Genomic DNA, 24,739 nt, shown 5'->3' on the forward strand with positions numbered 1-24,739 from the left:
CATTGTCCAGTGAAGTTCACAAAGCATATTGCATGTACAGTAAGAGACAGTTACATGACCTACAGCATGGTCAAGAAAGTTAATGTTTCCAACATTTTCGGACCACTATACAACTATTGATTTAGAATCACAGAGAGTTACCGAAAGTTGAAAAGAAAACAGGAGCTGCCKCCACTATTCCAGCACCATTTCAACTTCAAAATTTCAACATCATGAAGTCACCTCTGCTTAGTCTAATACAGTGACAACTAAAAGATCACCAAAACAATTTAGTCCAATCAACATAAGATAACTATGATGTGGCTGTACATGGTTCTGATTTGTGTGGGTGTGTGTGTGTTTGTGTGCGTGCGTGCAGGTTGAAAAACATGTTGACTCACCCTACTTGTAGAGAAACACCAATGCAATCCTCATCTCTTTCATGTTGATGAAAYGGTCTATCACTCTGTCATACAGTACAAGCTTTTATTTTTTGTGGTCCTAGGCTACCTGGCTAAAATGTTTGCTCGCTAGCCTAACCTCCATTCATGAACAACGTTAGCGAGTTAACAATAGCCTTCTACATCTAGCTACATATTAAACGTACATCCTCTCAGACCAGGGGCACAACAATGTATGAATTAATGGTTGGATCAGCATCACCGTTATAATCATTGGCCAGTACGGAGAATTAAGTAAAACCACAAGCCCAAATCCCTATCTCCATCAATGGCTAATTTAGGAAAGGGCCAATTTTAGCAAGCTGGCTAGCTAGCCACCGGAGGACAACGACACAATGAGATGCAACAATTAAAGTTTTTCTGTCAATGACTTATGCACTCAATGGGATTTGATAGGAGTGATGCCAAATCCAAGCTGGCTTCCCTTGACACATTTTTTGGTACGCCAGGACCATTCACAGTTGAGCTCGCTCAGTTTAGCTCAACGCTGATTGGCACAGATTTTTTTTTTTGTCAAGGGAGGCCAGATGCTCGCTGGCTTCCCTTGCCTTCAATGCTACAGGCGGCAACAATGTCATACTCGTTGGGACCAGACAGCATCAGATAGATGGCCTACATGTAGAGACAGATGGGCGCTGTTTTGCTCGCTCGGATGCTTATTCCTGACAGGCTCTAGCGAATTAGAGGAAATGTATAAAACACAGAGAGACGAAAGATAATGGATGTGCTGACCAACTGGCAAGTGTCTTCACTGACATTTTCAACCTCTCCCTGTCTGAGTCGTGAGTAAGACCTTTAAACAGGTCAACATACACAAGGCTGCGGGGCCAGACGGATTACCAGGACGTGTGCTCCGGGCATGTGCTGACCAACTGGCAGGTGTCTTCTCTGACATTTTCAACATGTCCCTGATTGAGTCTGTAATACCAACATGTTTCAAGCAGACCACCATAGTCCCTGAGCCAAAGGAAGCGAAGGTAACCTGCCTAAATGACTACCGCACCGTAGCACTCACGTCTGAGGCCATGAAGTGCTTTGAAAGGCTGGTCATGGCTCACATCAACACCATCATCCCAGAAACCCTAGACCCACTCCAATTCGCATACCGTCCCAACAGATCCACAAATGATGCAATCTCTATTGCACTCCACACTGCCCTTTCACACCTGGACAAAAGGAACACCAACGTGAGAATGCTATTCATTGACTACAGCTCAGCGCTCAACATCATAGTGCCCTCAAAGCTCATCACTAAGCTAAGGAGCCTGGGACTAAACACCTCCCTCTGCAACTGGATCCTGTACTTCCTGACGTGCCACCCCCAGTTCGTAAGGGTAGGTAACAACACATCCGCCATGCTGATCCTCAACACGGGGGCCCCTCAGGGGTGCGTGCTCAGTCCCTTCCTGTACTCCCTGTTCACTCATGACTGAATGGCCAGGTACGATTCCAACACCATCATTAAGTTTGCCGATGACACAACAGTGGTAGGCCTGATCACTGACAACGATGAGACAGCCTATAGGGAGGAGGTCAGAGACCTGACTGTGTGGTGCAAGAACAACAACCTCTCCCTCAATGTGATCAAGACAAAGGAGATGATTGTGGACTACAGGAAAAGGAGGACCGAGCACGCCACCATTCTCTTCGACAGGCTGTAGTGGTGCAGGTTGAGAGCTTCAAGTTCCTTGGCGTCCACATCACCAACAAACTAACATGGTCCAAGCACACCATGACAGTCGTGAATAGGGCGGGCACGACAAAACCTATTCCCCCTCAGGAGACTGAAATGATTTGGCATGGGTCCTCAGATCCTCAAACGGTTCTACAGCTGCAACATCGAGAGCACCCTGATGGATTACATCACTGCCTGGTATGGAAACTGCGGCAACTGCTCTGCCTACGACCACAAGGCACTACAGAGGGTAGTACGTACGGCCCAGTACATCACTGGGGCCAAGCTTCCTTCCATCCAGGACCTCTATACCAGGCGGTGTCAGAGGAAGGCCTTAATAATTGTCAAAGACTCCAGCCACCCCAGTCATAGACTGTTCTCTCTGCTACCGCACGGCAAGCAGTAGCGGAGCGCCAAGTCTAGGTCCAAGAGGCTTCTAAACAGCTTCTACCCCCAAGCCATAAGACTCCTGAACATCTAATAAAATAGCTACCCAGATTATTTGCATTGACCCCCCCCTATTTTACACTGCTGCTACTCTCTGTTATTATCTATGCATAGTCACTTTAATAGCTCTACCTACATGTACATATTACCTCAATTACCTCGACTAACCGGTGCCCCCACACATTGACTCTGTACCAGTACCCCCTGTATTTAGCCTCGATGTTGATATTTTACTGCTACTCTTCAATTATTTGTTACTTTTATTTCTTATTTTTTTAAGGTATTTTTCTTAAAGCTGCATTGTTGGTTAAGGGCTTGTAAGTAAGCATTTCACTGTAAGGTCTACTACACCTGTTGAATTTGACGCATGTGACAAATACAATTTGATTTGATTTGATTTATGCGGTGAGACCGTATGTACAGAAGCCGCTGCAGTGTTAAAATTGTAAAAAGTTTGGACATGTGGAAAGTGTTTGTCGAAGGAAAAAATATGTAGTAGTTGAAGAGTCAGATGAAGCATGTTGTTGTAATTGTGATGGGAATCACATTCCCGAGTTCCCGGAGTTCCCTGTACGGATGAAGGAGGTCGCAGTAGCTAGGATCAGGGCCAACCAGCAGGTCTTCTATGTGGAGGCRGTGAAAATAGCTGGAGTGAGTAGAGAGGAGATGGTAGTGGATGTCCCACAGTCTGCAGTGAATGCCATGCAGGAGAAGGATCCCGACACACTAATAGTGAAGAAGGTGGACTTTGTTGTGTTTATAGCGCTAGTGATAAATTGCACTAGTTAAACTTAGAAAACATCAAAGAAGCTAGACATCATTGTGAAGGCAACAAATCGATTTCTGGATCTCCAGGACTTTACAGGCGAAACGTAACAGGGAGTACTGAATGAAGAGGTTCCCCCCTCCCAGGTTGTTGAGTCTGTGTAGGGATCTGAATAGTACCGTTTTTTTTTTAATTCAGGGTAGTATTGTGAATTTCTTTAGTTTTCTTTTTTTTGGTAATTAGCATGAATTTGTTCATCCAAAACATATTTTGTTTTTGCAGTATTTTGTCTAACCCGTACAGTAGGTGGCAGCAATACACCGTATGRGTGCAGTCTGCCAATAAACCTCAAAGAAGAATCCTGTACGTACCACTGCCACAGAAGAAGAAAGGGGCGGGGTTTAATAACAGTGCTGTTGTGCATGCAGTTAGCAAAGAAGCTACTAAAGTGGCTTAACTTTATGATTGTATAATGTTTCAGCATTACTTTGCACGTGGATTACGTACTGCTATTTCTCAAACGTTTAGTAAACAATTTGCTGCCCTCCGAAATGGGAGGCCTGYTACTCACGCGTGTAGAAGGCTGCCAATGAAGACCGACGAGTATTTGTWTCACGCTGTCAAAAGGTCGTTTCTCAATGATGCGGCTAAAAAGGTAACGTTATTTGGCTTTATTTTGTCCTCACTTGTCTGGTAGATAGTTCTACTTCCAATCCTGGGATATATGCCCTATTATGCTAGTTACGTAGGTTTTTTTGAGCTGAAAGAAGCTATGTTAGCTAACTAGCTAGCCTAGTGGCTCTGCGTTCGATAGTTCTGCACTCGATACATTAGCTATGTATGATTTACATGCTCCTGACCAAACCGGACGCGCGCATGTTGATTTTGTACACCCACACCAGACACGATCAGGACATGCATGTTGAAATATCAAACCAAACTCTGAACCAATTATATTAATTTGGGGACAGGTCGAAAAACATTCAACTTTGATTGCAATTTAGCTTGCTAGCTAATTTTCCTGGGATATAAACATTGGGTTGTTATTTTACCTGAAATGCACAAGGTCCTCTACTCTGACAATTATTCCACAGATAAAACGGTAAACTGAATGGGTGGGTATAATTTGCGGAACGTTCCAACAGGAATATGTTCCAAAAACTTCGTAAATAACAAGGTTGCCAACAAACAACGCATACAAAGTTGTATAGCGGCCGAATAAGATAGCGGGTAGGGAGTGGGCTATTTCATTAAGTTTTCACTCACCACGTTTATTTCCCGAAAAATGTCTCTGGTAGCATATGGACAAACATTAATAATAAGCTACGGGTTGAGTTGATGCCTATTCGGCAGCTAGTTAGCTAGGTGACTTGATCATGTTACTTTGTATGCATTGTTTGTTAGAAACCTTGTGCTTTACGAAGTTTTTGGAATAGATTCCTGTTGGAACGTTCCACAAATTATACCCACCCAACTGAATTCCTTTATCGTCATCTCTCCTCCTTCCTCAGGCTTCTATTTTTACTTTGGACTTTATATGGCGGTTGGCAACCAACTTTAAGGTGCTTTACAATAACTGGCTGGAGTGTAGACGTCAGTTCATCTTTCAATCACCCACGTGGGTATTAGCTCATAAAAACCAATGAGGAGTTGGGAGAGGCCGGACTTGCAGTTTAGCATCCCAAATAGAACCTATTTTTATTTTAGCACCTGGCCATGCAGACGCTCGCTGTCGTGTGCACGCAATGATTGAATAGCATGTATGTGTACATTTATTTTGCAACGCGCACGTGACGCGAGCGGTGTGGTCAGCATTTTATTCAATCATTGGTTCTATTTGTGATGCTGAACTGCAAGTCTGGCCTCTCCCATCTCCTCATTGTTTTTTAGGAGCATATACCCACGCGGGTGATTGAAAGACGAACTGAAGTCCACACTCCAGGCCAGTTGGTGGTGGTGATGCACCTTAAAGTTTGTTGCCAACCGCCATATAAAGTGAGAAGAATCCTGAAGGAGTTGMGATTCCTAGAAATGAACTAGGTTTACCCTTTTAGTTTAATTAGGATTAATTGTCGGAGTAGAGGACCTTGTGCATTTCAGGTAAAATAACAACCCAATGTTTCTATCCCAGGACAAATTAGCTAGCAACAGCAAGCTAGCTAGCTAAATTGCCATAAATGTTTAATGCTTTTCAACCTGTCCCCAAATTAATATAGTTGGTTCAGAGTTAATTTTGATATTTCAACCAGCGTGTCCTGACCGCGTCTGGTGTRGGTGGACAAAATCATTATGCGAGCGGTGTGGTCAGGCCTGATCTGCACTGGCCTGGTTGTGCAAGTGCATTAACTTTTGAAAGTGCGTTAGATTCAATTAATCTCTACAACCCCCATGGCACATCGCGTTATGACATATTTGATCACACTTTGTAAGATCTCATCTGAAAGGTAATTAAGAATTGGACCAAGTTCTTTTTAAACTGATATATTATTTGTTCTGGTCTATTTGTAGCAGTTAAAGGCATTGTATGGAAGAAATGGCCTAGTTTCTCATTTGTCTGTCTCTGCCCAGGTACAGCCAGCCTCTGTACTACGGATGGTCTGCTGCTTCTCTACATCTTCCACAAACCACTCTGAGGAGGGGACGCTCATCTATTCAGGGAACCTCGGCAATGCTGTCCGAGGTATTACTTTAATCACCATAAACAATCTCTCATGATCGTCTTCTCATCAACATTGTTATCATCATTGAATAACTAGGCCTAAACATGAATTGTATTTTTTGTCTGTTGCAGGTGTGAAGATGTTCTCTTACACCAGTAGCGGGGCCAGCCTGTGTATGATGCCCTACATTCTTCTGAAGACTGGCATCAGCGTTCAGAGTCTTGTCCTGAAGGGGGCCTTCTGTGGTGTCATTGGTTTTTTCACATTCCTGACTCCAATCCTCCTCCACATCATCACCAAAGGCTATGTGGTTCGCCTGTACCACAACCATGACACTGACACGTACACAGCTGTCACCTACAACATCCTTCTGATGGAGAAAAAGACTGTGTTCCGTCAGAGTGAGGTCAAGATACCGGGTGTCAGCAAAATGTTCACTACGTTCTATGCCGACAAGAAGTCGATGCTTGTGAATCCGATGCTGTTCCCACTTCCTCATGACTATAACCACCTCATGGGTTACGACCAGCCCTTTTCATTTGATACGGAAGACTTGAATGGTAAACCTAATAAGAGTTAACGGATTTCTACAGATAATGCCAATGGCAGTCTGAACTGTTGAATGGAACGTGTGTGTGTGTGTACGTCTTAGTTGTTAATGTAGGGTATAAATTATATGATATCAAAGAGAACCTTTGAGAGATGTTGGTTTCTTCCTTTCACTAGTAAGAGGTAATGTATAGACATGGAGTATATGAATAAAATTTGTTTAAACAAAGCTTATGGATTCATTTCATCACTAAATTCACCTTTGACATGACTGTGATTGCAATTGTAACTTCCCTTCCTTCTGCTTCAAACATGCCTCTCTTCAGAAAAACACTACCAGTATTCTGTGGGCAAAATGAGAAGTTGCTACTTCTGATGTTTTGAGAAAGCTTGGGCACTATCAAACAGTGTTAATTGCATGAAAACAGGAGACCGGCAGTAAGTCAAACCATTGCAGAGTATCAACTTTACCATGATGTTTCAAATTCTGGGTACTATTTTGTTGTGTTTTGGCTGCTTCTGGACAGAAAAGTTAACTTTGCTGTTCAGAGAGTGTCGAAACCTGGTATACTTGGCATGGTAAGACCTTTCTATTTACTTTATCTAGTGATCATATAGAGAAGAATGTAAAACTTCTATACAGAATTTAATCAGAACGTTTTAGATAACTGTCTAGTATATCGCTGTGACTACATATGAAGTACCAGAACTACTAGATGTCTGGAAATGTCATTACTTTTATTTCCTCTGATATTCTTTTAGCAGGGGCAATGTAGGATTTGTCTGTGTCAATGTCACCCTGAAACAATGGAATGACAGTATTTACAGTTAACTCAGTGATAAGAGAGAATTTCAGTTGCTATTTCAATTTTTTTATGTTTTTTGCTAAACACCTTTCTTTAGTTGTGTTGCATTCTTGACAGTTAAAACGGTTTAGGACCAAACCAATAGCTAACACACAATATGCTTTATTTTAACTTAGTGTTTCAATAGAGCCACAATGGTTTCGAGGTATGTGTCTGGTATAACAATTGGAAGTAAATAGAACAAGTTATCCCAGAAAGATTGCTTTTGCCCAGATCTGAAAATATGTAACATTCTCAAAGGAGGAATGTATCAGAAATACTCATATTCACCCACCATTCCAACTGTCAGAAATGGTATGTTGTTAAATTTCACTTCTGGTGGGTGGTGTGACTAACAGATGGTCATCCTCTTTGCAGAATCTCTACATGGTACTGTTCTCTTTTATCTCAGGGCCTATGATGTGTTGCCAAAAGTGAGTACAAGTCTTACTGTTGAAAACCAGATTCTATGTCTTCTAAAAATATACATATTTTAAAGACACACGGCTTTGCCTCCATGGTTAGTTTACCCTCACATTGTACACCTCCATGTGAAGGGCTTTGAGATATGTTATTATTAAGAATGTGAGTTTTAATAATGTGTTGTACATTTTATTTGCCTGATTACAGGGGAATTAGGAGGTTTTCGTCGAAACTGTGGAATTCAGACGACAGCCAAACTGGAAAAATTGAACGTCAACGTTACAACTGAAGTGAAATAGGGGGAAACGCATGTGAGTGGAGCATGACATTCTCATGATTTGCATGTATTGGTGTTACTGTTACAAACTGTAGCGTAATGTAAAATAGGTATAGTTTGCTTCCAGCAAAGTTGTTCAAGTACTAGTTTATTGCAATGTATGGAATGYTAATCCTGATGTACCAGAGACAAGATAAGACACACTACACACACGTGCAGATGTTGTATTGTAAATATGTGGCGGAGTAGTGGCCTGAGGGAACACACTGAATGTGTCAGGTAAGTTATGAGATGTAATGTCTTGTAGTATTTTAAACTGTATGTAATTGTCTTATGTTGCTGGATACCAGGAAAAGTAGCTGCTGCCTTGGCTAATGGGAATCCATAATAAATACAAATGCAAGACAACTAAGTAACTCAAGCTCTGAAAGCTCCTTCATGCCAACGAACGCTATATTCAAGTCAGGATATTGAGTCAATAATGTACTGTAAAGGATGTGATGACTACATCCACTAGGGTGCACTGTAAGTCAAGTAAAAAGAGGAACAAGCCAGTGTGGTATTCCACAATCATGAAACAAACAACATATCTTGTATGTAGCTATGGAATAAGTCATTCAGAAAATGTTATCTTGTTCCTTAAAAAAATATACTTTGCTATTTGGACAAATCAATAAATACCACAAAAGGGACTTTTCATGATGCCAGTTGAAGGCACTGGCAGGAACACATGGAAATATGTTCAGCCTGTGTGGATCAGCCAGAAAGGAAAGCCACTATCCCCTCCCTGACTCCCAGCCCGTCAGCCGGCCATTTTGGTCCTCCACTGTGACTCATGGGGATGCACATTATCAGCTGCTGAGTAGTGTCATTCATTGAGGAACTGATCTGATACAGATTTGATTTCTGTATGCGCTGCTCTAACCAAACAAAGGAGGAGCAATACTTAGATATATAACTCAAGCACACACTGTTTGTGACCTTTCTGTTTTAAGAGCTAATATATCTCTGCTCTTGTGTTATGACATGATTTACTAAGCAGTAGCTACAGCTCCTTTGTTAGTACAAATGATAATGATATTCAGCCTGTGTTTAGTTTACTTTGGAGGGCTAGAGCCTTGGCCTGGCAGGTGAATACATATGAAACTGAATGTTAAACTTGGTTGGGGCAATCCAACAATGTGGTTTATATATACAGTACCAGTCAAAAGTTTGGACACCTACTCATTCAAGGGTTTTTCTTTATTTTACTATTTTCAACATTGTAGAATAATAGTGAAGACATCACAACTATGAAATAACACATATGGAATCATGTAGTAACCAAAAATGTGTTAAAAAAATCGATTTAAATTTTCAGTTTCTTCAAAGTAGCCACCCTTTGCCTTGATGACAACGATGCACACTCTTGGTGTTCTCTCAACCAGCTTCATGAGGTAGTCACCTGGGATGCATTTCAATTAACAGGTGTGCCTTGTTAATTTGTGGAATTGCTTTCCTTCTTAATGCGTTTGAGACCAAATCCATATTATGGCAAGAACAGCTCAAATAAGGAAAGAGAAACAACAGTCCATTACTTTAAGACATGAAGGTCAGTCAATTACGGAAAATGTCAAGAACTTTGAATGTTTCTTCAAGTGCAGTGGCTAAAACCATCAAGCACTATGATGAAACTGGCTCTCATGAGGACCGCCACAGCAAAGGAAGACTTACAGTTACCTCTGCTGCAGAGGATACGTTCATTAGAGTTACCAGCCTCAGAAATTGCAGCCCAAATAAATGCTTCAGAGTTCAAGTAACAGACACATCTCAACATCAACTGTTCAGAGGAGACTACGTGAATCAGGCCTTTGTGGTCGAATTGCTGCAAAGAAACCACTAATAAGAGACTTGCTTGGGCCACGAAACMCAAGCAATGGACATTAGAGCAGTGTAAATCTGTCCTTTGGTCTGATGAGTCCAAATCTGAGATTTTTGGTTCCAACCGCCATGTCTTTGTGAGATGCAGAGTAGGTGAATGGAGGATCTCCACATGTGTAGTTCCCACCTTGAAGCGTGGAGGTGTGATGGTGTGGGTGTGCTTTGCTGGTGACACTGTTGGTGATTAATTTAGAATTCAAGGCACACTTAACCAGCATGGCCACCACAGCATTCTGCAGCGATACACCATCCCATCTGTTTTTTTGCTTTGTGGGACTATCAATTATTTTTCAGCAGGACAATGACGCAACACCACACCTCCAGGCTGTGTAAGGGCTAGTTGACCAATAAGGAGAGTGATGGAGTGCTGCGTCAGATGACCTGGCCTCCACGATCACCCGACCTCAACCCAATTAATCAAATCAAATCAAATGTATTTATATAGCCCTTCTTACATCAGCTGATATCTCAAAGTGCTGTACAGAAACCCAGCCTAAAACCCCAAACAGCAAGCAATGCAGGTGTAGAAGCACGGTGGCTAGGAAAAACTCCCTAGAAAGGCCAAAACCTAGGAAGAAACCTAGAGAGGAACCAGGCTATGAGGGGTGTCCAGTCCCAAACCAATTGAGATGGTTTGGGATGAGTCGGACCGCAGAGTGAAGGAAAAGCAGCCAACAAGTGTTCAGCATAGTTGGAACTCTTCAAGACTGTTGGAAAAGCATTCCAGGTGAAGCTGGTTGAGAGAATGCCAAGAGTGTGCAAAGCTGTCATCAAGGCGAAGGGTGGCTAMTTTGAAGAATCTCAAATCTTAACACTTTTGATTACTACAAAAGTAGTAATATGTGTTATTTSATAGTTTTTGATGTCTTCACTACTATTCTACAATGTAAAAAATAAAAACCCTTGAATGAGTAAGTGTGTCCAATCTTTTGACTGGTACTATATATAAAGCGTGCCTTGGCTGTGAGGAACTTGACAGTGGATTTGAAGTGGTAGCTAGCAGCCCCGCAGGCAGCCGGTGGGTGGGTGCAATGTTGCGCTCCTGACAGAGAAGAGCAGGTGCCACTGTGCAGACGGGATGACCTCAGAGTTTTGACCCCCAGGGCCTATCAATCTCGCTCTATTGGAGAAAAGGGGGGGTTGAAGTTTAATGGAGCAGAACAAGCATGCGAGTTTGGGGGGTGAATGGGCTGGAGTGGGCAGGGTTAATTAAGGAGCCTCCTCAGGCCCCCAGAATGTATTACCAGCTGTAACGGCTGCCATTTTGACCAGGGTGGAGAAGCAACTTTTCCCGAGGATGTTTTTTATGAAGTTGAGTTTTAAATGTGATGTGACTTTCAACACCTTCAACTAATGAATACATGTGAAATGTGTGTTATTATTTTATATACTTTTAATATGATTTTATTGTATCTATACCTTGAATAAATAAACAAATGCTTTAAACTTTGAGCATAATGAGAATTGACACCGTTGACTTGGTGAAAAGTAAATGTGTCTGGTATCCCACACAAGAAGTGATGAAGTGTGTGTGTGTTTGTGTGTGTGTGTGTGTGTATATAGTTGGAGATGTTTGGGGTTTGTCACTGTCTCCCGTTCACATGCCAGCAATACGCCTGTAACTTACGCTGTTTGACCTTGGCTATTCCCACAAAAAGATCTCTGAAATATCACACAGACTATGCTTACGAACCCTTTCTTTTTGTTCGAGACTTCAGCCGAGACCAAAGATCAGATAAGGACAGTACTTGGAGTAGATTAGTTAAGAGATTGTTGGATGGGAGGGCATTTGGAAATAAAATAACACCTGCGTAGGATTGTCTGAAACAGGTGTCCCAACTGTGTCAGTGCAATTATGTTTCTGGCATAAGTTAAAAGATGCAATGCCAGAATCATCTAGAGTCCTGCTGCTTCTTTCCAGTTGAGATGTATACTTTTCACATCACATGTTCCTTGTGTAGCAAGGGAATGGAGTGTACATGCATGCAGGATTTGTTAAAGACATGTCCTGTTGTGATTTCAGTATGGTCGGTCAGGCTTATGCGTGGAGTAATGACTGTTGAGAAAATTGAGGACAGTGGGGACAGAAAAATAGAACACTCAGTGTGAAACGTTATAGTGCTTCAAAGCTTCTGGACTCTCAGGAGGCTTTCTCCCCTAGAGGAACAGTATAAGGAGTTGCCATGGCTGCAATACATTCATTATTTGGGTCTGTTTCCACTGAACCGCTGTCACTTACAGTTGTTGTCTGGAAACACAAGGGAATGTAACAAAAACAGTTTGTCAGTGACCTTCCTTCCATTCGCTGATACACACTGCGAGCAGAGTACATACAGAAAGAAATCCACAACCTCTTCCATTGCCTTCAAATGTGACACTCTCCCAGCAGCAGCTGTTGTACACTATTTTAGTCTCAGGATAACCGCAGCAATCCCTGAGACCAGGGACAATTTTCACTCTGRGGGGGGGGGTTAGACTACTCCTAATATAATAAAATAGTACCCCTTCTGCTATGGCAGACCAGCTTAAGCAAAGGGGAATTCCCCCCTATCCTCTCGCCACCAACATTAATAAGAAGTTAAATAATTTGAAGTATTACATCAGTATGCTTGAGTAAAAACAATGGACCGTAATTCAAAGCGCTACATCCAGGGTTTTGGAGTGAGAACAATAAAACATACAACGTTAACATGAAACTGAGTGGGATATCACTAACACCTGTATATCTATGGTCAAATGATGTCTCTTTTCAGATAGCCTCCTTGCCTTCACTGATCCAACTTCTGATGAAGGACAAAAGAAAGCTGCCCCCCACACACAATTGGACAGACACAAAAAAAAATATGTAAACTTTCTTTTAATTCTTAATGGGGGGAACAACTGCCCCAAAATCCATTAAAAGCATTGTAGTCAGAAGATCATAAATTTCAAAACTCGTTATCCAATATAGCTTCATGCTGTTTTTGTATTCAGTGATGTTCTTTTGTAAGCCTGGCAAAAGTTCATAAATATTGAATTGATTTTAAAATCACTAATTAAAAATATCTATCAAATGGTAAGTTACTTTTTCCAAAGGTTTACAGACTAGTTTTCCAAAACACATTTTAGAAAAATACAATCACACCGAAAAATACTTACTTTGCCTTTAAAAAGTAACAGCTCGTCATTTTGGGCAAAAAAATGTATGGAGCATCAGGTACAATTAGTAGAAAATAGCCTTATACATAGCTGTGTGCAAATACAGTTTAGACAAGAAAAATACATTTATTGATCATTCATCGTGGTACTTTGAACTTTGCCTGTGCTCTTTAACGCTATGCTCTAAATGTTCTTTATTACTTTACATTCAGAGAAGTAGTGATAAACATATCTGGAGGCATTTTCCCTTCTGATGCTTTCTTCTTCCCATCTCACATACTCTCTGTGGCAGTCTATGACCAAACCTCTGTAAAACATCGCAATGTTACTGCCCTAAAATCCAACTAACACATCCTTCAACTCCTCATACCAAAAAAGCACTTTATACATACTCTTAGCATTGTTGCAATGAAAATGTTACCATAACCAGTGAAAATGCATCTCATACACCTGTCAACAGTTAACCAAAATGTACGCTTTTATAAATATGATACATTTCATTCTATTTATTCAACTTTAGCTGAGAAAACAGAACATATTTATTATTCAAAAATAAAAATACATCTTCATGCTTAGCTAACTAGGCACAAAGTAATAAATATATTGATGACAAATACAGTAATTAGACTTTCATATGTAAGACCCTCTCTGTCTTCCCCAAAGTAAGTTGGAACCATTCTAATGTTCTAACAGTCCTGACAGATGCTCATCTAAACATTTAGCCAACCATTTACTCTATCTGAATGTATTCAACACACATAACAAGGTGTAATTGCAGAGAGGGGCTTTGAGCATTGGACTGCTTTCACAACGGTGCAAGTTAGTTAGTTAGTATGAGGTCCAGTGTTGGTGGGGTGTTGGCTCAGACAAATTAAAGACTCAAATATTAAGCAACAAATGTGACATTCATCAATCAACCCATGCACAAATAGTTTACTCCTATATGACTAAATCAAATAACTCCTCAACGATTTTCTACAAGACACAATTGCATATTCTACAATACACAATTGCATATTTTCAAATTAAAATGAAACCAAACTAATCACGTTATTCTAATGTATTCTCTTCATGCGCCAATCTACTGTATATGTTATATTCATGTGGCAATAAATCAATGTCGGACGCCATATTTGCTACAAATTTGAACAAAATAAAAAATCAAGTTGGCAAGTCATGCCTCCATTTGACAATGTACAGTTGCAAAATGTAAGCCTTTATCTCAAAACTATTTAGACTACAATTATAAAACATACAACGTTAACATGCAACTGAGTTGGACATCGTTGCTGATTGAACACTAACACCTGTATATCTATGGTCAAATGATGTCTCTTTTCAGATAGCCTCCTTGCCTTCACTGATCCAACTTCTGATGGACAAAAGAAAGCTGCCCCCCACACAATTGGACAGACACAAAAAAATGATGTAAACTTTCTTTTAATTCTTAATGGGGGGAACAACTGCCCCAAAATCCATTAAAATCATTGTAGTCAGAAGATCATAAATATCAAAACTCCTTGTCCAATATAGCTTCATGCTGTTTTTGTATTCAGTGATATTCTATGTAAGCCTGGCAACAGTTCATAAATATTGAATTGATATTAAAATCACTAATTAAAAATATCTATCAAATGGTAAGTTACATTTTTCCAAAAGTTTACAGGCTAGTTTACCATAACACATTTTAGAAAAATACAATCACACCGAAAAATACTTACTTTGCCTTTAAAAAGTAACAGCTCGTCATTTTGGCAAAAAAATGTATGGAGCATCAGGTACAATTAGTAGAAAATAGCCTTATACATAGCTGTGTGCAAATACAGTTTAGACAAGAAAAATACATTATTGATCATTCATCGTGGTACTTTGAATTTTGAACTTTGCCTGTGCTCTTTAACGCTATGCTCTACATGTTCTTTATTACTTTACATTCAGAGAAGTAGTGATAAACATATCTGGAGGCATTTTCCCTTCTGATGCTTTCTTCTTCCCATCTCACATACTCTCTGTGGCAGTCTATGACCAAACCTCTGTAAAACATCGCAATGTTACTGCCCTGACCTCCAACTAACACATCCTTCAACTCCTCATACCAAAAAAGCACTTTTATACATACTCTTAGCATTGTTGCAATGAAAATGTTACCATAACCAGTGAAAATGCATCTCATACACCTGTCAACAGTTAACCAAAATGTACGCTTTTATAAATATAATACATTTCATTCTATTTATTCAACTTTAACTCAGAAAAAATAACATTTATAATTCCAAAAATAAAAAAGAAATCTCCATGCTTAGCTAACTAGGCACAAAATAATATTAATAATATATTGATGACAAAATACAGTAATTAGACTTTCATATTTAAGACCAATGCACTCCCTCTCCTCTGTCTACCCCAAAGTAAACTGGAACATTCTAATGTTCTAACAGTCCTGACAGATGCTCATCTAAACATTTAGCCAACCATTTACTCTATCTGAATGTATTCAACACACATAACAAGGTGTACTTGCAGAGAGGGGCTCTGAGCATTGGACTGCTTTCACAACGGTGCAAGTTAGTTAGTTAGTATGAGGTCTAGTGTTGGTGGACTAGGTGGGGTGTTGGCTCGGCCAAATTTAAAGACTCAAATATTAAGCAAAAAGTGTGACTTTCATCAACCAACCAACCCATGCACATATAGTTTACTCATATATGACTAAATCAAACAACTCCTCAACAATATTCTACAAGACACAATTGCATATTTTCAATTTAAAATCAAACCAAACTAATCACGTTATTCTAATGTATTCTCTTCATGCGCCAATCTACTGTATATGTCATATTCCTGTGGCAATAAATCAATGTCGGACGCCATATTTGCTACAAATTTGAACAAAAGAAGAAGAAATCAAGTTGGCAAGTCATCATGCCTCCATTTGACAATGTACAGTTGCAAAATTAACCATTAAGCCTTAATCTCACAAAACAATTTAGACCACTATTTTTTGGGGACATTGATCCTTGATTGCACAATGAAAAAAGAAAAATATCTAACGAAGTGCAACCCACTTCCAAAACTACAGGCCTTTTGCTTTTTATGTTAAAATCAATCAAATTACAAACAACTAATTTGATACAATATAGGGTCAGTGTGCAGAAAGAACACTGTCAATGACTAGCTATGTTAACAAACCGCATCAGTGGCTGGTTAAAGATAGATACAAGTTGAATCAGGAGGAAAGTTATTCCATATCACCAGTTAGCCCTTATTCAGAAAATAAATGTCAATTTTTTTTCAATCACAAATCAGTGTTGATTAACTATGTAATCTCATACATTTGTGTTACATGTAGCCAGCCAATAGCTGATTAGTAAAAAAAACAAGCTGGTTAGTCAAATTAATGCACAATCTGTGTTTGTATACTGCTAAAATGCTTCAATTTCATATACATTACTCTCAAATTTGACAATGTAGAAATAACTGGAATTAAACATTTCAATTTCTTTCAAATGAGAACTGCTTTGTGTAGCATAGGCGTTAGGGAAATTCCTTTTGGATTTAAAGGATCTTAAAAAAGTTTGAGAAATGCATGGACTAGGCTTAAATAAATAAAACGCTCTCTTAATAATTTGTAATACATAAGGATAAACAAAGGAAAAAACACATGAAAAAACGAACAGTTACTAACAAATACACAAAATAAATGCACTTGAAACGGCCCACGCACAAGCATGTCCCAAAAGGAGAAGTTAGATAAGGCTGGGGAATGGAATAAGACTGGTGAGTGCGACTTAAAAAAAATATGATTTCTTATGTACCAAGTGAATATTATAGCAAATACAGAGACACACTCCCACGGCAGCAAAGTCTGCCGAAACACATTCCTCTGGCAGCCTTGTGCACTGCCTCTACCCACTAAAACGTCAGATGGTAAAATAGTAAGGCAGCTGCTAGCTTCCGTCAACTAAAAGTGCATCTCCGAACATATCCTGTCAAGCCCCTCCACCCCCCTCCACATTCCCCCTGTCAGGGCAGATGGAGAGGCAACGCACTTGACTGGTAACAGCTTGGATCAGCAGATTGTTTTTTTGTTGCTTTCCCAACGACTGCTTGCTTCAGCTTTCACAGAACCTAAGCGTGTCACAAATCATCGCCAGCAAAACGGGGCAGCGTCGGGGCCGAATGGTCCTGTTCTCATCTTTCTCCCGTGTTTCACTCTATTTCCAGTCCTTCTTTGCCTGTGTCTGTGCCTGACCGGCGCCATTTTTAAAGGCCATTGACGCAACTGCAGAGATAGGGGCCTGCGCCACTAGTTTTGATGAATTAACTGAAGATTGAAAACAGTAGGAAGGTCAATAGTTATGTTTAATCACATTCAGGCTTACTGTATCTTAATATTTAATGTAAAACTTGCAATTTACTCTTTAGGTAAACTTTTCTTTTACTTTATGTTACATTTAAAAATGTCATGGGACATAAATTACTGTATCACAATGCTCTACAATTTATAACACCTGAATAGATGTTATTGAGCTGATTCTTACCTCAGTTCAGATTCCGTCAGGTTAAAAAATGGACAAAAATAATTGCTAGACCAATATTCAACAGCATTACAAGGGCAACCAGTATTGAGTTTGGACCCTGTGAAGTAGAAAAGAGATACAGGAGAACATTTCAAAAATTGTATTTTTAAAGTTAGCTAGGCATTATCACTGAAAATATTAGACTACCTTTGATGTTTCACACGTTGTTCTAAAATGACACATTTATTTATCTTYGCTTCAGTTTTCCCATTTTCATCATCATACAGTATTTAGTTACTTACTGACTCTTCCTCTACGAAATCCGTGGTGATCTCCAAGCTGGCTTGTTTCCTAGTTTCTGCTAGACTTCTTGGCTTATACGAATCTAGTTTCTTAAGTCTTGATTCGGGTTTGCTTTCTTTGGATACCGACTTTGGTGCTATAGGTTTTGGGGTAGGTGTCCTGTACTGCGCCATAGGTTTTGCTGGCGGTGGCATCCGGGTGAGGGCGGACGGGGTAACATGCTCATCTATGTCCTCAGGTTCGTCTTGAGGGAACTTCACGTCTGCCTTCACGTAGTAGCCGTGGTACTCAGTGTCAGTGTGTAGCTGTCCATTGCCAGGGCTGGCGGGGACCGACTCCTCCATTTTGAACGGTTTCGGTTGAGGCAATTCCTGTCTTACTTCCTGTTTCAACGATGTCTTAGACACTGCCTTTGTGATGACCGGGAGCTGGCTCTCTGCCGCGGGGGTCTTGTTCTCTTTCCCTGGCTTGGGGGCGAGCTTGCTGAACAAGCTCTTCTTGGGCTCCGGGGTATGTGTTGACGGGGGTGTTGGTGGGGGAGATGACTGTGGACTCGCGGTGGGAGAGTTGTCTGGGGTTGTGCCTTTACGGTAGAAATGAGGGCTACTTGAAGGGGTCTTTTCTTTCTTCTCCTCTTGAACAATAGGTTCAATCGGTTCGTTGAACCTCTGCTTTATATAATCAGGGCCTAGAAAATGGAAGGACGTTATTATCATGATATACAGTCCTTTTATCTATACTTAGTCAATTTGTAGCATGTACACAGTGATCTAATATCTCAACGTTTTGAATGAATGCTGTGTGTTTATCACTATCAACAAACACTCAAGTATTTAGTGCTGAATCCTAATTTGAGATRCAGAGATACACACACCTACATATTATTTTGTGTTGCTTTTGGTGAATCATAAATTCACATTTATTCATTGTCAGTTAGCTCATTGTTAGGATGCCTTTTCTGTGTTCATGATTTCACATATCAAGTATTTGTTCCTTAATGGAGTTTCAAAGCTGTCCCAGTTGGTTTATGATACCGATTAAAGGTTCCAAGCAATCTCGACATTCTCCTGACCACTGATGAGGCCAACGCTGTAACACAGCTGACACGAGCTCACAAGCCAACAAAGTTAACACCTTTCTGACGCAAGCAGTGTTATCAAATGGAATCATGGTTCATAATATTACATTTGTTCTACTATTACTAGCAAGTGCTAAGATCACTTACTACATCTCTACAAGCTCAGCAGTTGTTCATAAAAAGCTCATCAAAGCACAACGGTAAATAATTAAGACATTTATGGGGCATTAAGAAAAAGTTATAAGGCATCATTCAAATGAAATAGATTACAGATTGCAGGCAGGCTGGCTAATGAACCTGGTTGTTAGGAGTCAGTGATCTACACTATCCTGATGTCAGGTCAAGTGTCACAGATTTAGCAAGGCTATATGGGCCAGACCTGAGCAAGACCATGTGGTAAAAAGAGGAATGCTCAAAAAGCATAATGATATAAGACCACTGACCTTCATGCATACAGGAGCTGGACATGCATTCAAATGTAACACGAACACTGAAGAACCACCCTCTCATAAAACTAAGCAGGCTGACAAAAGTACCGATCTTATATATTTAAATAATTATCTTGCAGAAAAAAAGATATTCATTTGTAGAATAATATGCTGTACAGCGTACGTATACATACATACATCGATGCCACAAACATGTTCAATCTAATACAAWWTWTTKTWYTYWTTTTTTTTTTATGAGGATAAAAAGACTCCAAGGTAAATTATACTAATGATATGTTCCTCCCTAAATAGATTAGCATTTAAACATTTGCATATACATCTGCCCCAGACAGAAAATAAAGAGAAACCCACAACCCAGACACAAAGGAAATTGGACAAAGGGGATTATAACAAGGGGCTGTGAGATAGATAGATAATGGGGCCTAGTTGGGTACAGTATGTTGGGTTACCTGGCTGATGGAAGTTGGGGGAAAGTTCCCTGGCCACTGCCCTGGCGATGTCGGAGTCCTGACTGGCTGACTGACCGGCCTTGTCAGCAGCGTCACCTTTAGTCCTGGCGTGAGCTGTTCTGGATGAATGCAAAGCAGAATAAGAGCTGGTTAGACTGGGAAGGGTACCTACCAAGGTTCAAATTGTATTTGTTAACTTTTACATACTTTGAGTGTTTGTTTGAGCATGTTGTTTGAGAGTGCAAGATCTGCAGGGTTTGCACTTCTGGGACTATTCTATTGGGTTCATTGCTCCAGACAAGCCCAATCAGACACAGCTAAACTGTAACAAATATTTCAAATACTACTTGAAGCCAGGTCTAAGAGGGTGAAGAAGCACTGCATGCCTCTGGGCCGTCCAGACAGCTTATAGGGTGGAGAGCTCAGTGATCCTACAGTGTTCCCAATAAATACTGTTGGAGCAACAGCTTTTTCCAACATTAAATTAAAACACGAAATAGTTTGACATGCCATATCCGTTGTGTGATATTCTATAGAAAGCGTTGTCATTCATCAAAACCATTATTTTTGTCATTTCTGATTAAAAAAAATGTTTCAACTTCGATACAGTGCATTCGGGAAGTACACATTTTGTTACATTACAGCCTTATTCTAAAATTGATTTTTTTTTTTTTATCTTCAATCTACAACACCCCATTATGACAAAGCGAAAACAGGTTTTTCGATTTTTTTGCAAATATATAAAAAATGTAAAACAGATACCTTATTTATAAAAGAATTCAGACCCTTTGCTATGAGTTTCAAAAATGAGTTCAGGTGCATCTTGTTTCCATTGATCACCCTTGATGTTTCTACAACTTTATTGGAGTCCACCTGTGGTAAATTCAATTGATTGGACATGATTTGGAAAGGCACACACCTGTCTATATATGGTCCCACAGTTGACGATGCATGTCTGAGAAAAAACCAAGCCATGAGGTGGAAGGAATTGTCCGTAGAGCTCCGAGACAGGATTGTGTTGAGGCACAGACCTGCGGCAGGGTACCAAAAAAAATCTGCAGCWTTGAAGGTCCACAAGAACACAGTGGCCTCCATCATTGTTAAATGGAAGAAGTTTAGAACCACCAAGACTCTTTCTAGAGCTGGCCGTCCGGCCAAACTGAGAAATCGAGGGAGAAGGGCCTTGGTCCGGGAGGTGACCCAGAACCCAATGGTCACTGACAGAGCTCCAGAGTTTCTCTGTGGATATGGGAGAACCTTCCAGAAGGACAACCGTCTCTGCAGCACTCCACCAATCAGGCCTTTATGGTAGAGTGRMCAGACAGAAGCCACTTCTCAGTAAAATGCACGACAGCCCACTTGGAGTTTGCCAAAAGGCACCTAAAGGACTCTCAAAGCATGAGAAACAAGATTATCTTTGACGTGAATGCCAAGCGTCACGTCTGGTGAAAACTGGGCACCATCACTACGGCGAAGCATGGTGGTGGCAGCATCATGCTGTGGAGATGTTTTTCAGCGGCAGGGACTGGGAGACTAGTCAGGATCGAGGGAAATATGAACGGAGCAAAGTACAGAGAGATCCTTGATGAAAACCTGCTCCAGAGCGTTCAKGACCTCAGACTGGGGCGAAGGTTCACCTTCCAACAGGACAATGACCCTAAGCAAGACAACGCAGGAGTGGCTTCGGGACAAGMCTCTGAATGTTCTTCAGTGACCCAGCCAGAGCCCGGACTTGAACCCGATCTAACATCTCTGGAGAGATCTGAAAATATCTGTGCAGCAACACTCCCCATCCAATATGACAGAGCTTGAGAGGGCCTGCAGAGACGTATAGGAGAAACTCCCCAAGTACAGATGTGCCAAGCTTGTAGCGTCATACCCAGAAGGCTCTAGGCTGTAATCACTGCCAAAGGCGCCTCAACAAAGTACAGTTGTGGCCAAAAGTTTTGAGAATGACACAAATATTAATTTCCACAAAGTCTGTGTCTTTGTCTTGTCTGTGTCTGTGTCTTTAGATATTTTTGTCAGATGTTACTATGGAATACTGAAGTATAATTACAAGCATTTAATAAGTGTCAAAGGCTTTTATTGACAATTACATGAAGTTGATGCAAAGAGTCAATATTTGCAGTGTTGAACATTCTTTATCAAGACCTCTGCAATCCGCCCTGGCATGCTGTCAACCTGGCCGTGCTGCTGCTCCAGTTTCAACTGTTCTGCCTGCGGCTATGGAACCCTGACCTGTTCACCGGACGYGCTACCTGTCCCAGACCTGCTGTTTTCAACTCTCTAGAGACTGCAGGAGCGGTAGAGATACTCTTAATGATCGGCTATGAAAAGCCAACTGACATTTACTACTGAGGTGCTGACTTGCTGCACCCTCGACAACTACTGTGATTATTATTATTTGACCATGCGGGTCATTTATGAACATTTGAACATCTTGGCCATGTTCTGTTATAATCTCCACCCGGCACAGCCAGAAGAGGACTGGCCACCCTTCATAGCCTGGTTCCTCTAGGTTTCTTCCTAGGTTTTGGCCTTTCTTGGGAGTTTTTCATAGCCACCGTGCTTCTACACCTGCATTGCTTGCTGTTTGGGGTTTTAGGCTGGGTTTCTGTACAGCACTTTGAGATATCAGCTGATGTACGAAGGGCTATATAAATAAATTTGATTTGATTTGATTTGTCAATTAACTTCTGGGTCACATCCTGACTGATGGCAGCCCATTCTTGCATAATCAATGCTTGGAATTTGTCAGAATTTGTGGGGTTTTGTTTTTCTACCCGCCTCTTGAGGATTGACCACAAGTTCTCAATAGGATTAAGGTCTGGGGAGTTTCCTGGCCATGGACACAAAATATCAATGTTTTGTTCCCCAAGCCACTTAGTTATTGCCTTATGGCAAGGTGCTCCATCATGCTGGAAAAGGCATTGCTCGTCACCAAACTGTTCCTGGATTTTTGGGAGAAGTTGCTCTTGSAGGATGTGTTGGTACCATTCTTTATTCATGGCTGTGTTCTTAGGCAAAATTGTGAGTGAGCCCACTCCCTTGGCTGAGAAGCAACCCCACACAAGCTTTTTTCCGGATGCCCCAAACAATCGGAAAAGGGATTCATCAGAGAAAATTACTTTACCTCAGTCCTCAGCAGTCCAATCCCTGTACCTTTTGCAGAATATCAGTCTGTCCCTGATGTTTTTCCTGGAAAGAAGTGGCTTCTTTACTGCCCTTCTTGACACCAGGCCATCCTCCAAAAGTCTTCGCCTCATTGTGCGTGCAGATGCACTCACACCTGCCTGCTGCCATTCCTGAGCAAGCTCTGTACTGCTGGTGCCCCGATCCCGCAGCTGAATAAACTTTAGGAGCGGTCCTGGCGCTTGCTGGACTTTCTTGGGCGCCCTAAAGCCTTCTTCACAACAATTGAACCGCTCTCCTTGAAGTTCTTGCAATTTTACTGTCAGCAATATCCTTGCCTGTGAAGCCCTTTTTGTGCAATGCAATGATGACTGCACGTGTTTCCTTGCAGGTAACCATGGTTGACAGAGGAAGAACAATGATTCCAAGCACCACCCTCCTTTTGAAGCTTCCAGTCTGTTATTCGAACTCAATCAGCATGACAGAGTGATCTCCAGCCTTGTCCTCGTCAACACTAACACCTGTGTTAACGAGAGAATCACTGACATGATGTCAGCTGGTCCTTTTGTGGCAGGGCTGAAATGCAGTGGAATTGTTTTGGGGGGATTCAGTTAATTTGCATGGCAAAGAGGGACTTTGCAATTAATTGCAATTCATCTGATCACTCTTCATAACATTCTGGAGTATATGCAAATTGCCATCATACAAACTGAGGCAGCAGACTTTGTGAAAATGTATGTGTGTGTCATTCTCAAAACTTTTGGCCACGACTGTACTGACTAAAAGGTCTGAATAATTATGCAAATATGATATTAAAGTTTTTTTTTTTTTTATACATTTACTACAATTTCTAAAAACCTGTTTTTGCTTTGTCAATTTGGGGTATTGTGTGTAGATTGATGAGGGAATACAAACAATTTAATCCATTTTAGAATAAGGCTATAACATAACAAATTGTGGAAAAAGTCAAGGGGGTTGAATACTTTCCGAATGCACTGTATACACTATATATACAAAAGTATGTGACCACCCCTTCAAATTAGGGGATTCGGCTTTTTCAGCCACAACCGTTGATGACATGTGTATAAAATCGAGCACACAGCCATGCATTTCCCTTAGACAAACATTGGCAGTAGAGTAGCCCGTACTGAAAAGCTAAGTGACTTTCAATGTGGCACAGTCATAGGATGCCAAGTCAGTTCGTCAAATTTCTGCCCTCTAGAGCTGCCCCGGTCAACTGCAAGTGCCGTTTTTGTGAAGTGGAAACGTCTAAGAGCAACAACGGTTCAGCCGCGAAGTGGTAGGCCTCACAAGCTCACAGAATGGGACCGCAGAGTGCTGAAGTGCATATCGCGTAAAAATCATCCGTCCTCGGTTGCAACACTCACTACCGAGTTCCAAACTGCCTCTGGAAGCAACGTCAGCACAAGAACTGTTCGTCGGGAGCTTCATGAAATGGGTTTCCATGGCCGAGCAGCCGCACACAAGCCTAAGATCACAATGCCAAGTGTCGGCTGGAGTGGTGTAAAGCTCACTGCCATTGGACTCTGGAGCAGTGGAAACGTATTCTCTGGAKTGATGAATCATGCTTCACCATCTGGCAGTCTGACGGACGAATCTGGGTTTGGCGGATGCCAGGAGAATGCTACCTGCCCGAATGCATAGTGC

General features: G+C 41.1%; 1 protein-coding gene and 1 pseudogene across 2 annotated transcripts; one reads left to right on the forward strand and one right to left on the reverse strand.

Moving 5' to 3' along the window:
• The first annotated feature begins 3,696 nt into the window (after positions 1-3,696).
• Positions 3,697-6,766, forward strand: LOC111957294 (transmembrane protein 70, mitochondrial). 2 transcript variants are annotated; one of them, XM_023978087.2, is made up of 3 exons: positions 3,697-3,983; positions 5,903-6,008; positions 6,120-6,766. In XM_023978087.2, the coding sequence occupies exons 1-3, from the start codon at positions 3,801-3,803 to the stop codon at positions 6,566-6,568; spliced, it is 738 nt and encodes a 245-aa protein (XP_023833855.1). In that variant the 5' UTR covers positions 3,697-3,800; the 3' UTR covers positions 6,569-6,766. The 2 variants fall into 2 exon arrangements, with proteins under 2 accessions (XP_023833855.1, XP_023833854.1); XM_023978086.2 differs by having other exon boundaries at positions 3,698-3,983; positions 5,897-6,008.
• A 6,079-nt stretch (positions 6,767-12,845) lies between these two features.
• Positions 12,846-24,739, reverse strand: part of LOC111956849 (junctophilin-1-like) — a 35,617-nt pseudogene continuing 23,723 nt past the window's right edge.

Source organism: Salvelinus sp. IW2-2015, linkage group LG32, assembly GCF_002910315.2.
Source record: "Salvelinus sp. IW2-2015 linkage group LG32, ASM291031v2, whole genome shotgun sequence".
NCBI lineage: Eukaryota > Metazoa > Chordata > Actinopteri > Salmoniformes > Salmonidae > Salvelinus > Salvelinus sp. IW2-2015.